Here is a 12,399-nt window from a genome sequence, read left to right as displayed (position 1 = left end):
AATGGATTTACAGATGTTTGCTGTTATACCAATTTAAGGGAAATATTCAAGATTCCAATGCAAGATCCATTCATAAGTTATACAAGGTCCTCCTGACGGGTGCTATAAGTTTCATCTCCATGCTGTATCCTCCTATGAGGAGTACACATAATCTGACTAACTCACAGCTGTTGCATCCCCATCCAGAGAATTGTGGAAAGTTGTCTCTTCTAAGTCCATTCTGGGCACAGAAGCTGCAAAAATGTATATTCCTTCTTCAGAGGAGACTACATTTCCCAATATACCTCATTCTTAGAGTGAGAGCAACACAATCACTGTGAGGCAACATGGCTTATTTCTGACACCTCTTGTTTCACATGAGAGAGCTACTGGAATGCTTCAGTGACAACTGGTTGCACTGCTGTATCAGAACCAAAATCATGAAGGTTCAGCTTTTTTATAAATATAGGAGTTGGCATTGACTATCATACCGGATGCTTATTGACTGCAGGCAGTGGAGAGACACCACCTTAATGAAAAGTGCACTGCAGTCATCTTTGTTGGGAGTAGAGAAAACATTATCTCTTGAGTACTCCATCTTTCTCTTGAAGTCTTCTTACTTCTTGACTCATTTGTACCACATCAGAAAGGTAATGCAACAATATTGAATATCAGGCAACATGGAGGAACAGGATTATCTGCCCTATCTGGGGAATCCTGGCTCCCTGGAACTGGCTCTAAAATGAGGACTCTGTGGCACATCCTCCAGTAGAAAAAAGCACCACAGCTGACGCCCTAATCAGTGTGCTCTAGCATAGAACATGAAGGGGTTCTGAGTTAAACTTTTATTGTCACAATCTTTGAGATGTTGAGATTTTCAGAATTTCACTTCTTTGCTACAGATAACTCTGCAAAACTTACAGCCAGGTTTCTATGAAATACAGTGACAGGTTCCTGGTGAAAGAAATTTCTTGACCGCTTTCATTTCATTATTCTGTTGTCGAGCGCCGTCATATAGAAAAAAAAAAATATTCTCAAAGCAGGTTGATTCTGACCATATCCATTTGACTTTTGCAGTAATATTATCTAAACCTTCTACAACTATCATACCACTCATATTTGAGCTTGCTTTCCTGACAATCTCTCTTCCAGTATACTGGGAAATAGTTTCACCCACCCTGACTCCTTTAAGATTTTCAGCCTGGCATATGAAGTCCTTCAATATGTGCAACTAGTTCTTTCAGATTTCAGGTAGATTCTGAAGCAGGAGAAGAAAATTGTCACCAGAAACTACAATGCCCCCAAGTGGAAGAGGTTTTAGAGTTGGTGGTACACAAAGAATCCAGCGCCTTTATTGATGTCTGGAAGAAGAAATTATATGCTGAATGTAATAGACAGGTCATTAGCATTTTTCTTTGCAAGTGCATTTGTTTACTGCTGTTTATAGGAATCACCTTTAAATCTTCCCTTTTTCACTATATCTGTCATTATAAATGTTTAGAATACTTTAATAGGGTTTTTTGTGCTGGATACTTCTTTCTGAGGATTTCTCTCCTCATCAATATCCTGCAGGCGCTACACTGGCTTTGAAAACTCTTTTACCAGTGATAGGTCTCAACGCCATCTGCTGGCATCATGCAGCTTCAGTCGCCCATCCAGTATGTAATAACTCTGGGACATTTAAATCACCAGTCCGCATTCTGGCTTAAGTTTCTGGTGCTTCTCTAGCCTCCTTCCATCCAGTCATGCACAGAGTGATGCAGAGAGAATTAATGACAGCAACTAATACAGATATGAAACGTTTGTATATAAAGGGATCTGAATAATGACAGCACTAATTCATCAAGGAAGGGGGAGGGTGGTGGGCATATGGCCGAAAGATATGGTATACACCAAAAATATCATTATATAACAGTAAGTAACTTTTTCTCCCTGCCATTAGGAGACCGACCAGATATTTCATCTTTGGGGTATGGTATATTTAAAAGGGAAGTATTTCACAATTTCGACAATAATATTTGAACAGAAAAGTAAAGGAGGCCACCTTTTTAGATCAATCTGGGACCATAATATTTGCCCATCAATATTTTTTTTAATTTAATGGTTGGCCATTTTAACTTTTTGTAATGGACCGTACCCTTAGATCAGACATATGACCGTACGCCCACTAAGACTATTTGCTACGCTGGATCAAGTGATAACTGACATTCAGGCTACATTTGTAAACCAGTATATGCCAGGGCCCTCAACAAGAGTCCACGGAAGCTTGCATCACCCATTGCCCTGGCCATCGCTTCTACTGACAGTACCAACACAAGTACTAGCCATCACACTGCTATGATTGTGACAACTCAGACTGTTGCAGGCCCACGAAGCTATATGTCATTTGTAATATATATATGACATTTTTAAATAACTCCTTTTGTACTCATTTCAAAATTAGACAAAGAGTGCCACCATATGGCAGTCTGTCATAAGTGCCAATGCTAACAATTAAGTGCCGGTGCTGAGCACCGGAAATCACCAGTCCAAATTAAGCACTGCTGACATTTGACCCAAAAATTCCAAGTCAATGTGAAGCTATACGTGAGGGTATACTGATAGCAATATTATTTGCAGACTATAAGGAGGGAGTCAAAGGTGTGGTAGGGTGGGAGAGAGACCGAGAGAAAAAGCTTTCTGAAATAGATAAAGGTAGCAGGCCAGCAACGTTTAAGACTTATCACTTAGTTTTAGATGTTGGTGTTGTAAGGCTTAGGTGAAGGGTTCCTGGCCCCCGAAGAGACATACAGCAGAATACATTTCAAGCTGAACCTGTACAGGAACTTTTATAACAATAAATAGAAAATTTATTTTCTGACCAGTGAAGTTTGCATTTGCATTATAGAAGTTGCCTTTTATCTTAATTATCTACCCCATAAAATTTGATATCAGAGTATCACTTTTACTGTCATTCCCAAAAAATCAGTCCTATGTATTGAACATTTTAAATTAGTTTTAGATCCTAAATGTGAAGGTAACTTTTCTTTTAATGGGTCAACAGATGAATTAATACAAAATCTGAAACCTCAGCAAACAAAAGAACATTCTAGAAAGCCTGTTTTTGATGATAGTTAAAGATGAAGGATTGGAGAGAGACACCTGTTCCTTTCTTTTCATTAGGTGGCTCCTTTAATGTTTGTATGCTTATTATTTTGCAAAGAAATGGAAGAGAAAATACTGTGTAATCCACAAAATAATATTGCCTAATAATTTGACCAAATGATAAGATTGTTTTCTGTGTTCCTTTGCAGTTCATTTCGAAGCACTTTGACAAATATTCCACAGACTCAGGCATTATTGAATAAAGCTAAACTTCCTTTGGGTTTGCTGCTACATCCCTTTAGGGATCTGACGGTAAGGCATACGTCTACAAATTCTTCAAACAAAAAGTGTGTTTTTAATGATTTTCTTAATTCATAAACATTACCATGAGACAGGGTTAAATTGCCCAAGAACTGCATATCAGGTGAACAGATTTTCAGTTTAATAGTCTGCTTCTTTTTTTCTTAATAGTTATCAACGAGAGAGTGAGGGTAAGTGTACTGGAGACACTCTTAGCCCCCTGGTAATATAGTCTAAACAAAAAAAAAGAGTGTCTTTATTTCATTTAGGAAGGAAAAAACTGAGCATGGGAAATCTTATTAGATCTTTAGAAAGCCCTCATTCACCAACCTGGTTGGTGACATGCTTCATCACCGGGAGAGGCCGAGCGCCTCCCTGGTGTGCTGCGATGCCAGATTACTGCAGAGCAGTTTTTTGTGATGGTGTGGTGAAGTGACTAAAAGTGTCTAGATTGGCCACTTAATAAAGTTATTTTGGACACAATCTAGACACTTTTAGTCACTTCACCACACCTTCACAAAAAAGCAGCTCCGCAGTAATCTGGCGTCGCAGCACACCGGGGAGGCACTCTGCCTCTCCCGATGGGGCCCGATGGTGAAGTATGTCACCAACCAGGTTGGTGAGTGGGGGCTTTCTAAAAATTTATTAAGATTTCCCATGCTCAGTTTTTTCCTTCTTAAATGAAATCGTGACACTCTTTTGTTGTTTAGACTCTTTTTTTTCTTAAGGTAAAACCTTTGCTGGACTGTTACACAATATTATTTCTGTTCCTTGTCAGAGTGAAATAGTAGACTGTCATCCAAATAAAAAAACAAATATGGTAAATAACGCTTGTTTTTCAGTAGAAAGTAGGTGAATCCTCATACAAGGGAAATGTCTCCTTATTCGTGTATCTTCATTTTTGATGGCTTAAATAGATGGCTTTTGTTCAATTTGAAATTCACAATTAGTTTGTCATGTATACTCCTCTCATGTTCTACACAAGAAAGAAAAAGTAGTTCTCCACCAAGGAGATGTTTATTAAAGTCACAAGTCTATGTGTTAGATCCTAGAGCAATTTGCAAAACTATTTAAATATAAAAGTAAAATAAAAATCTTTAGAAAAAATATTTTGACGAAAATGTGTAAACGATGGCCTATCTGTAAGCTACCCTGACCTATTTTTTAATGGTTTATATACTAGCCATTTATGCTTTAAAAATATCTCAAATCTGGAGGGGAGGCGCTAGAGGGAGCACAGCAAGATGGCCGCATCCTAGTGCTGCTGTGCCCGGCTGGGCTGAAATCCGCCTAATACCGGCCTTCCAAAGTACGCATCTGACTTCGAAACTGGCCTGGGAGACGAGGTGCGATTGTCGCGTGCTGAGTTGGGGCCGATTTTAAGATCTTTGCTGGTGTTGGTAACAAAAACAGGGTCGATTTTGCTGTTCGGCGCGCGCTCTCAAAATGGCCCTTGCAGCGTTACCCTGAACTGAGGCACTTCCACGCCGAGTGCCGGCTCACGCTGGGTCTGGTCCCTGAGGCGTGGGTTGAGAGGGAGCTGTAGCCTGGACATCTGCTTGGTCGCTTGTTTTGCCCTGGAGATAAGGAGCCTGGATTTGGAGCACTGCGACAGCAAGCGCAGAGGCAACCGGTAATACTCCTGGCGCGCCAGGCATCCTGACGCTGCCCGGACACGGATGGTGAGGCTGGTTGCGGTGAGCGGGGCGCAGCGCCTTGCTGGGTCGGCCGCTGCAGAGGCGGGGGGGGGGGGTTGCCCGGAACTGGCGCTGCGCCTGGTCGGCCGCGGCTGGTTTTGGCATTGCTGAGCGGTTTGGTGGGCGCGCTCGGTCATGCGGAGCAGAATTGAGCTGCTGGGACATTTGCTGCTGTAGGTCGGGACACGTATTGCGGACAGGGCGATTCCTCTTCATCCTGGTGCACATCTGAGACTGTGGCATGGAGGCTCTGCAGGAGTGGTGCCATTAGAATACTGGCAATTTATGACAGTGTGCTGCGGGCCTATATCTTGCCTGTACCTGCTGATCTCTGGCCCAATTCACCATTCGTTCTCCAGAGGGTCTAGGGCGCTGCTGCATACGCTGGAGCCCGGGCTTTGGGACTAGTGTGACTTCTTATTCTGGTGCCGGTAATGGGCCATTTAACCCAGGCTTTCGCTGGTACGCTCCTTCCTTAAGTGGGAGGCCCCTTCTATACAAAGATAATCTATTGGCAGGAGATTCTCTGGGACATCTCGCCCTTGGTCTGAGCTCTATCCTCAAGTGTAGGTGCACAATATACACAACCATTATGGGGAGAACTGATAAATCACAGTCTCGCCTCACATTTGAGGCGCGGAAACCTAAGTCCTCACAAAAGGCCGTCTCAGACTCGGACACCCTGGGAGACAGTCCCCCCACGCTAGAGGCCACTTTACTGGTGATGCAGCGCAGCCTTCAATCCATATAGAGTACGATGGAGGTGGTGAATCATCGTCTAGACCACTTGTCAGCGCAACTTGAAAAGCAAAATGCTCGCATGGGTGAGGTTGAACAGCAAGTGTTGTTTAGACTATATTACCATCCTACAGAGGATGGCCTCAGTGAAGTGGCAGGCAAAGCCCTTAACTTGGAGAAGGTATTGTCCCTTATCCAGGCCAAAAATGAGGATTTAAAAGCATGGTCCCGGCACAATAACATCAGACTGACTGGGCTGCCGGAATCCACCAATGTGGGGAGATACCCGCCCACATTGGTGGACCCTCATTAAGGATAGAGGCCCTCATTAAAGATATTTTTGGCACTGAGCATCTCTCTCATATGTTTGTTGTCGAGCGTGCACATCGCCACCTCCTGGCGCTCCTCCCCGCTCTATCATAGCAAGACTATTAAATTACCGGGACACTGTTTTGCGGCTTGCCAGGGACAAGGGGACTATTGAATATCAAGGCAGTAGGTTATCTTTCTTCCCTGATTTTACCACTGCAGTGCAGTCGGCTAGGCGGGCGTTCAGTGCTGTAAAGAAATTCCTACAGTCAGAAAACATACCCTATGCCATGTTGTATCCCACACGTCTGCGGATTGGGCCGGATGGCGCTTGTAAGATCTTCTCAAATCCCATGGCTGCAATGGACCATGCGAAACAGCTGAAACTCAGGCAAAGTGCGGCGCGAACGCCCCCAGATGAAGACGATTGAACCAAGATATTGCGATCAGATATGTTCTGAATGCTTTTGTAACTCACTGCTACTGACTCAGAGATGTACAAGTTGGATGTTAATCTATTGGTTGACACTTGCAGATGGGTTTACTCCACTTCAGGTTGCTAGTATTTTTTTGTTCTCTTGCAAGATATTGAGACATAGTCGTACTTGTTAGACACAGAACATAGACCTGCTCGGCCACCTCTCACTAGTTGGGAGGTCAGTACTACTCTGTGTGTTTGGGGTACACCCATATGGGGGGGTCGCAGTTACTTCATTTGCCTTTGTTGGGGGGTTCTCAAAACTGGGATGGCTTTGGCACTGTTGGGGCAGCTGAAGTGGGTGGGGGGTTGGACTGGGGGGGTGGATTGTGTGGACTAATGTGGTACTCTCATGTTTTCATAGTCATGATCGTTGGTGGTAATTTCTACATGTTAGGCAAAATGCAAAATGTTAGTTATTTAATTGCTGAGCAATGCACGGTATGAGTGGTGTGGTCAAGTTTGTAACTTGGAATGTGCAAGGCCTCAACTCACAGAAAAAGATTTGTTCAGTCTTTGCTCATCTGGACAGGCTGGGGGTGCAGGTATCCCTACTCCAGGAGACACACCTCACTAAGGCTTTGGTGCAAAATATAGGTATGCGGAGGGCTGCTGTAAAACTTGAGTCTTTGTACTCAACTTATTCGAGGGGAGTGATGATCTTAATAAAAAAAGGAGTAGCCTTCACCTTACTTAAGACAGATGCAGATGAACAACGGCAGGTGAGGATTATGCATGGACAGCTGGGGAGCAGGTCTACTTATATGGACCAAATATAGATGACCCCTCCTTCTCAGATGTGTAGCATCGCATCTCAGGGTTCCCACCAGCAGAGATTATCTGCATGGAGACTGTAGCCCACTGAACTTGCAGATCCGGTTTTAAAAAATACTGTTCGTTACAGACATTCAAAATTTCTTTCATGAAAACGAGGGGTCTGTTGATAGCGCTGACTTGCTTTGGGAAGCGTTCAAAGTGACGATTCGGGGTACTTGCATTGGAGGGCAGTCTGGAGTGCTGAGAGACCTCCGGCATAGGTTGAAAAAGTTGGAATCTGAGATATCTACACTTGAGCGGGACTATGAACTAAATTCCTCCCCGCACACGTTATCTAAGATTAGGTATCTGGTATCCGATTATAATGAAACCGTTGATCAAGAACTTCAGCAACGCTCCCATCGTATGACGGCTCGCTACTATGGGGAGGGGGGGACGTCCCAGTCGCTCATTGGCTCAGAAGTTGTCAGAACCCTGTAGTCAGGAGAGTATTAAGGAACTGGTGGACGAAGACGGGGTAATGCATTATCTGACTTCTGAACTCAGCGATATCATGTTGAGGTTTTACACCACACTTTATACATCCAAAGAAGGCCCACCGTCTGTGGAAATAGACTCCTATCTTGACGACGTGCCGTTGGGGTGGCTCTCAAACGCACACAGAGAATACTTAATGCAGCCTTTTGATGAAGATGATGTTAAACTCGCTATTATGGCGTTGCCCACCTGGAAAGCGGCTAGTGTGGATGGATTCCCTAGTGAATTCTATAAAATGTATGCGGATGATATCGCACCTCGATTATTGGCTGTCTTCGCGGAGGCCTATGATAAGGGTGAACTCCGGCCCACTCTTAGCGAGGCTCTTCTGGTAACCTTACTGAAACCCAATAAACCCCCGGATAGATGTGAATCTTATAGGCCACTCTCAATGGTAAACATCGATGCCAAAATCCTGGCGAAGATAGTCGCAACCCGGCTGCAACCACTGATCCCTCTTTTAGTTTTACCTGACCAGTCCGGATTTGTAACTGCGCGTTCCACCACATGCAATCTGCGCACCGTGTTCTCCAAGCTACACTACTTTGAACGTTACTTCCAGGCAGTGGCTGTGCTGCTTGATGCAGCAAAGACCTTTGATTCTCTTCACTGGGACGTCATGTTTACAGTCCTAACACATATGGGCCTGCCTCCGTTTTTCTTCAATGGCTCCGGGTACTTTATACTGCCCCGGCCGCTCAGATACGTGTAAATGGATGGGTCTCCTCAACGTTTCCTATATAGAGGGGCACCCGACAGGGATGCCCACTATCACCAATGCTTTTTTCGTTGGCTCTGGAGCCTCTGACTTGTAGGCTTCGGCAATTGCATGCAGCGGCGGCATTAAGATTCAGGCAGAGACCGCTTGTGGTCTCCTTATATGCTGACGATATGCTTTTATATGTCTGAGAGCCTGCCACCTCCCTGACTGCTCTTCTGCAGGAATATGTGAAATTCGAGTGATATTCAGGCCTGGGTATTAATTGGTCAAAGTCTGTGGTGTTCCTTCTGACGTCTGGTACTAAGGAGATAGACCTAGATTTCCCTTTGAAGTGGACTCTTGGAGTTTGGCTGCACAGAGACCCCGAAAGGTGGATCTCAGAAAACTACGGTCGGGCTATTACCCGTATCACTGAACAGGCGGAGCGATTGGCACGCTTGCCTCTCTCCCTTGCGGGTTGAATCGCAGTTGTTAAAATGACCTTCCTACATAAGCTTTGATATTTTTTCATTAATATTCCAATCAAACTGAATATAGTATTATTCCAGATGTTACAATCTGCAATTCTCACATTCGTATTGGGTGGGAAGAAGACTAGATGTGGTTGGGATGTGTTAGTGCAACCATTTGATCATGACCGGTCTGAAGCTCCAGACTTTTGCCTGTATTATTTATGTGCCCAGGCGCAGTTTGCACACTACTGGCACTATCCGCCACGATTTTGACCTCATCTTGCGATTGAAGCTGATGTTGTCCGACTATTACCTCTGCAGGCAGCAACCCTCTCCAGGGGATCGGGAGGTCCCAGAACTGAGTTGAACCCAGTGTTTTGCACTGCTTGAGCCTGGAAGATGCTTGCCAAACCTGCGCGACTTCCATATATATGCCCAGCGGTTGCCACTAGCCACGCACCCAGACATCTCGGCAACAAGGGAGAAACCAGCCCTGAAGGAACTGGCAGCTGAAGGTATATCCCAAATGGCAGATCTTTACAAACAAGGTTGATTCAGGTCATTGCACAATGTACAAGGGTCTACAGCTCATGGGTTCATGCTGGGGTTCACTTACGTTAGAGTGCGGAAAGCTATTAAAACTAACTACCCAAATTACCCAGAGGAGCCTGTTACTCTGCAAGCGCTGCAGGTTATGCTGGGGGGGAAGGAGCGAAAAGGCCTTATCACTAAACTCTACAATGCCTCATTGCGTGAGCGGGAGATTGAAGAGCAACCTTCTTATCGCAGATGGCAGTTTGAGCTTGGACCTGCATTTACACTAGATGTGTGGAAAAGTTGTTGTGAGCTGACCAGTCACCTCACGACTAATTGCAATCTACGACCTATCCACTTTAAATATTTACACCAATTTTATTATACCCCATTACAGCTTAGTAAGTACGGTTTGCGAGAGTCTGCTAATTGTGTGCGATGTGGGCAAGCTGGCGAAGATTTTTTCCATATGTCTTGGAAATGTCCTGGAATTTTTGCTTTTTGGTCCAAAGTTGCAAATATTCTCACAGATGTTGTATTGGAACCTGTACATTGCTCGCCAGAGCTCTGCCTACTTGGATATGTGAAAAAGTTAAAGCCATGCAATAGGCGGATAACCTCAATTTCCACTTTGTCTGCAAAAAGGTCTATAGCACTTTGCTGGGGGGCTAAAACCACTCCCACAGTAAAAAAATGGATTCGAGATTTGCTCTATTGCAGAGACTGATTAGAGATATATGCTGAGGAGTTACTTGAAGCCTCCCACCCTAAAGATTTCTGGGCGCCCCTTACTGTATATTTGCTCACTCAGCCGGAATTGACATGAACAAGCTGTATTGTACTCCTACTATCTGGTGGGAGGTTTTTCCTTATGGCGAAGAGCCCCGCCACGACTGATTGTTACCCACCAGCTCATGCCTGTATCTGATAACTAGTGTGCCTCCAATGTAAATTGCACTGCAGTCCACCTTGTGTGTGTTGGTGGGGGGGTGGTCTGGGGGTTTGTTCATCTCTTGTTCTCTTTGACATGATTACACAATTACATATGTATGTATGTCTATATGCCTTTCAACCAATAAATACATTTAAAAAAAAATATATATATATATATCTCAAATCTTATTAGACTGAAAAGAAAAGATTGTTGTGAGAACTTTTCAAAGCAGAAAAGAGAGCACTGTGTAGCCAGCTAAGTTGAAGACCATAGAAACTCAGACTGCTTAAAGAATGGCACTTTGTCAGAATCCCATCATGCCCAGTCAGTGACAGTTAGCTCAGTTCTTTTTTCACGGTCCTGCTAACAGGACCATCAAGCACTGAACTCAGGCTACTACCTAGGGAAACATTTTCTAAATCTTATTTTTCCTTCTTCACTTGACATCTTTTAAGATTATGAGTTGCATTTTTATTTATCTGACAGCAGAAATGTCATCCCTTATTGTGAAATGCCCTTCCAGTGGTAGGAAGAAGACTGACAAACCTTCATGAGGTCTGCTTCGTTTATCTACCAGATTCTGACCTCCTTAAAGATAGTCATCACTACAGTAAGATGTCCAGAAGAGCTTTAAAGGAAAACCCGTCCATGGACGTCGCAGACTGGATGAAGAATAGCTGCCTGAAGCTCAACTTGGAGAAGACTGAGGTCCTCATCAGTGCTGGCACTTGAATCTTATAAGTGAAACTGTTATGTATGGCAATCTTAGGTTACAATATAAATCAATTTTTCTTTCTGTTGTCTTCCAAATAGAGTTGATCTTCTTGCCAAGACCATAGTTAATATCTCATGAACTTTATCTTGCCAGATCATTTATGCCCCAAGTGTGTTCATCTGCCTTTAAATCCTATTTTAAGAATCTCAATATTTTTTCTTTTTGTCATTCCTGTTTTTAAATGTTATCTAATGGTCTGTGTAACATGTTTCCACAACCATAACATTTGCTCCTGTCTGAATACTCAGTGTGGCTTTCTTGCAGTTATTAGGTTCCCAGTTTCAAACTATCCGTAGTTGTAACTGCAGCTGCATTCGGTACACCACAACCATTTTTCATAACATATACTCATAATTGTATCCTTCATATCTGACAGGTTTAAGTGCTTCCATTCTGACTTGTTTCTTCGTCAGCCTCCATTTTGACATAATTGTTCCTGTTCACCCTATCTACTTTAATGTAAAGTGAGCTCATACATGTTCCATTAGTCACTTATGGAGTGCTACATGTGCCCATTTTGGGGAATAAGAAATAATCTACACCATTTTGAACAGTGAAGAACGCCTTCTCATCTTCCAGCGATCTTTAAATAGAGACCAAGAAGGTAGATATATGTCTGATTTTGTCACAACAGTGATCAGACATTGAAAGCGTACTTCACTTTCTGCCTTATAACCAACAAAGTTTTACTGTAGGATTTAAAGTCCCTTGGGTTGTGGCCACTTCAGATCCTGCTCTTAACCTAATGTTCCGGCACCTAAGATTTGCTTTCCTGTACAGGAAACCTGAGTGACGTGTCTGCTTACCAACAGAGTGCTAGTACGCATTATTTTCAGGTGCCCCGGGCTACTGACTTGTCTCAAGATAGAAACATTTACAAATATTACATTTCCTACACACCTGTTCCTAAGCTGTGATTTTGACACTTGTAAAGAAAATGACCAAAGTAGGAATGAATGTGGCTTTTTCTGAGAAGCTGTGTATTGCAAAAAGTCAATCATTCTGTGCATTATTCTGAGACACAGGCACCATCATTTTACTGAGTAGGGAAGGTTGAGAAATCTCTGATCACAGAACCAGATCT

The 12,399-nt window shown here is 43.5% G+C and overlaps 1 protein-coding gene across 4 annotated transcripts in view; it reads left to right on the top strand.

Moving 5' to 3' along the window:
* The window catches only part of SEC24B (SEC24 homolog B, COPII component), a 764,077-nt gene that overhangs the window by 184,128 nt on the left and 567,550 nt on the right, over positions 1–12,399 (top strand). For all 4 annotated transcript variants that reach the window (XM_086962000.1, XM_086962001.1, XM_086962003.1 and 1 more), the window contains one exon: positions 3,273–3,375. In XM_086962000.1, coding sequence (XP_086818126.1) covers positions 3,273–3,375 — 103 coding nt within the window. The remainder of the gene's footprint in view (positions 1–3,272; positions 3,376–12,399) is intronic.

Source organism: Lissotriton vulgaris, chromosome 3_1 (genome assembly GCF_964263255.1).
Source record: "Lissotriton vulgaris chromosome 3_1, aLisVul1.2, whole genome shotgun sequence".
Lineage (NCBI taxonomy): Eukaryota > Metazoa > Chordata > Amphibia > Caudata > Salamandridae > Lissotriton > Lissotriton vulgaris.
Note: the sequence above shows the minus strand (reverse complement) of the source record. Positions and strands in the feature narration are given on the sequence as shown.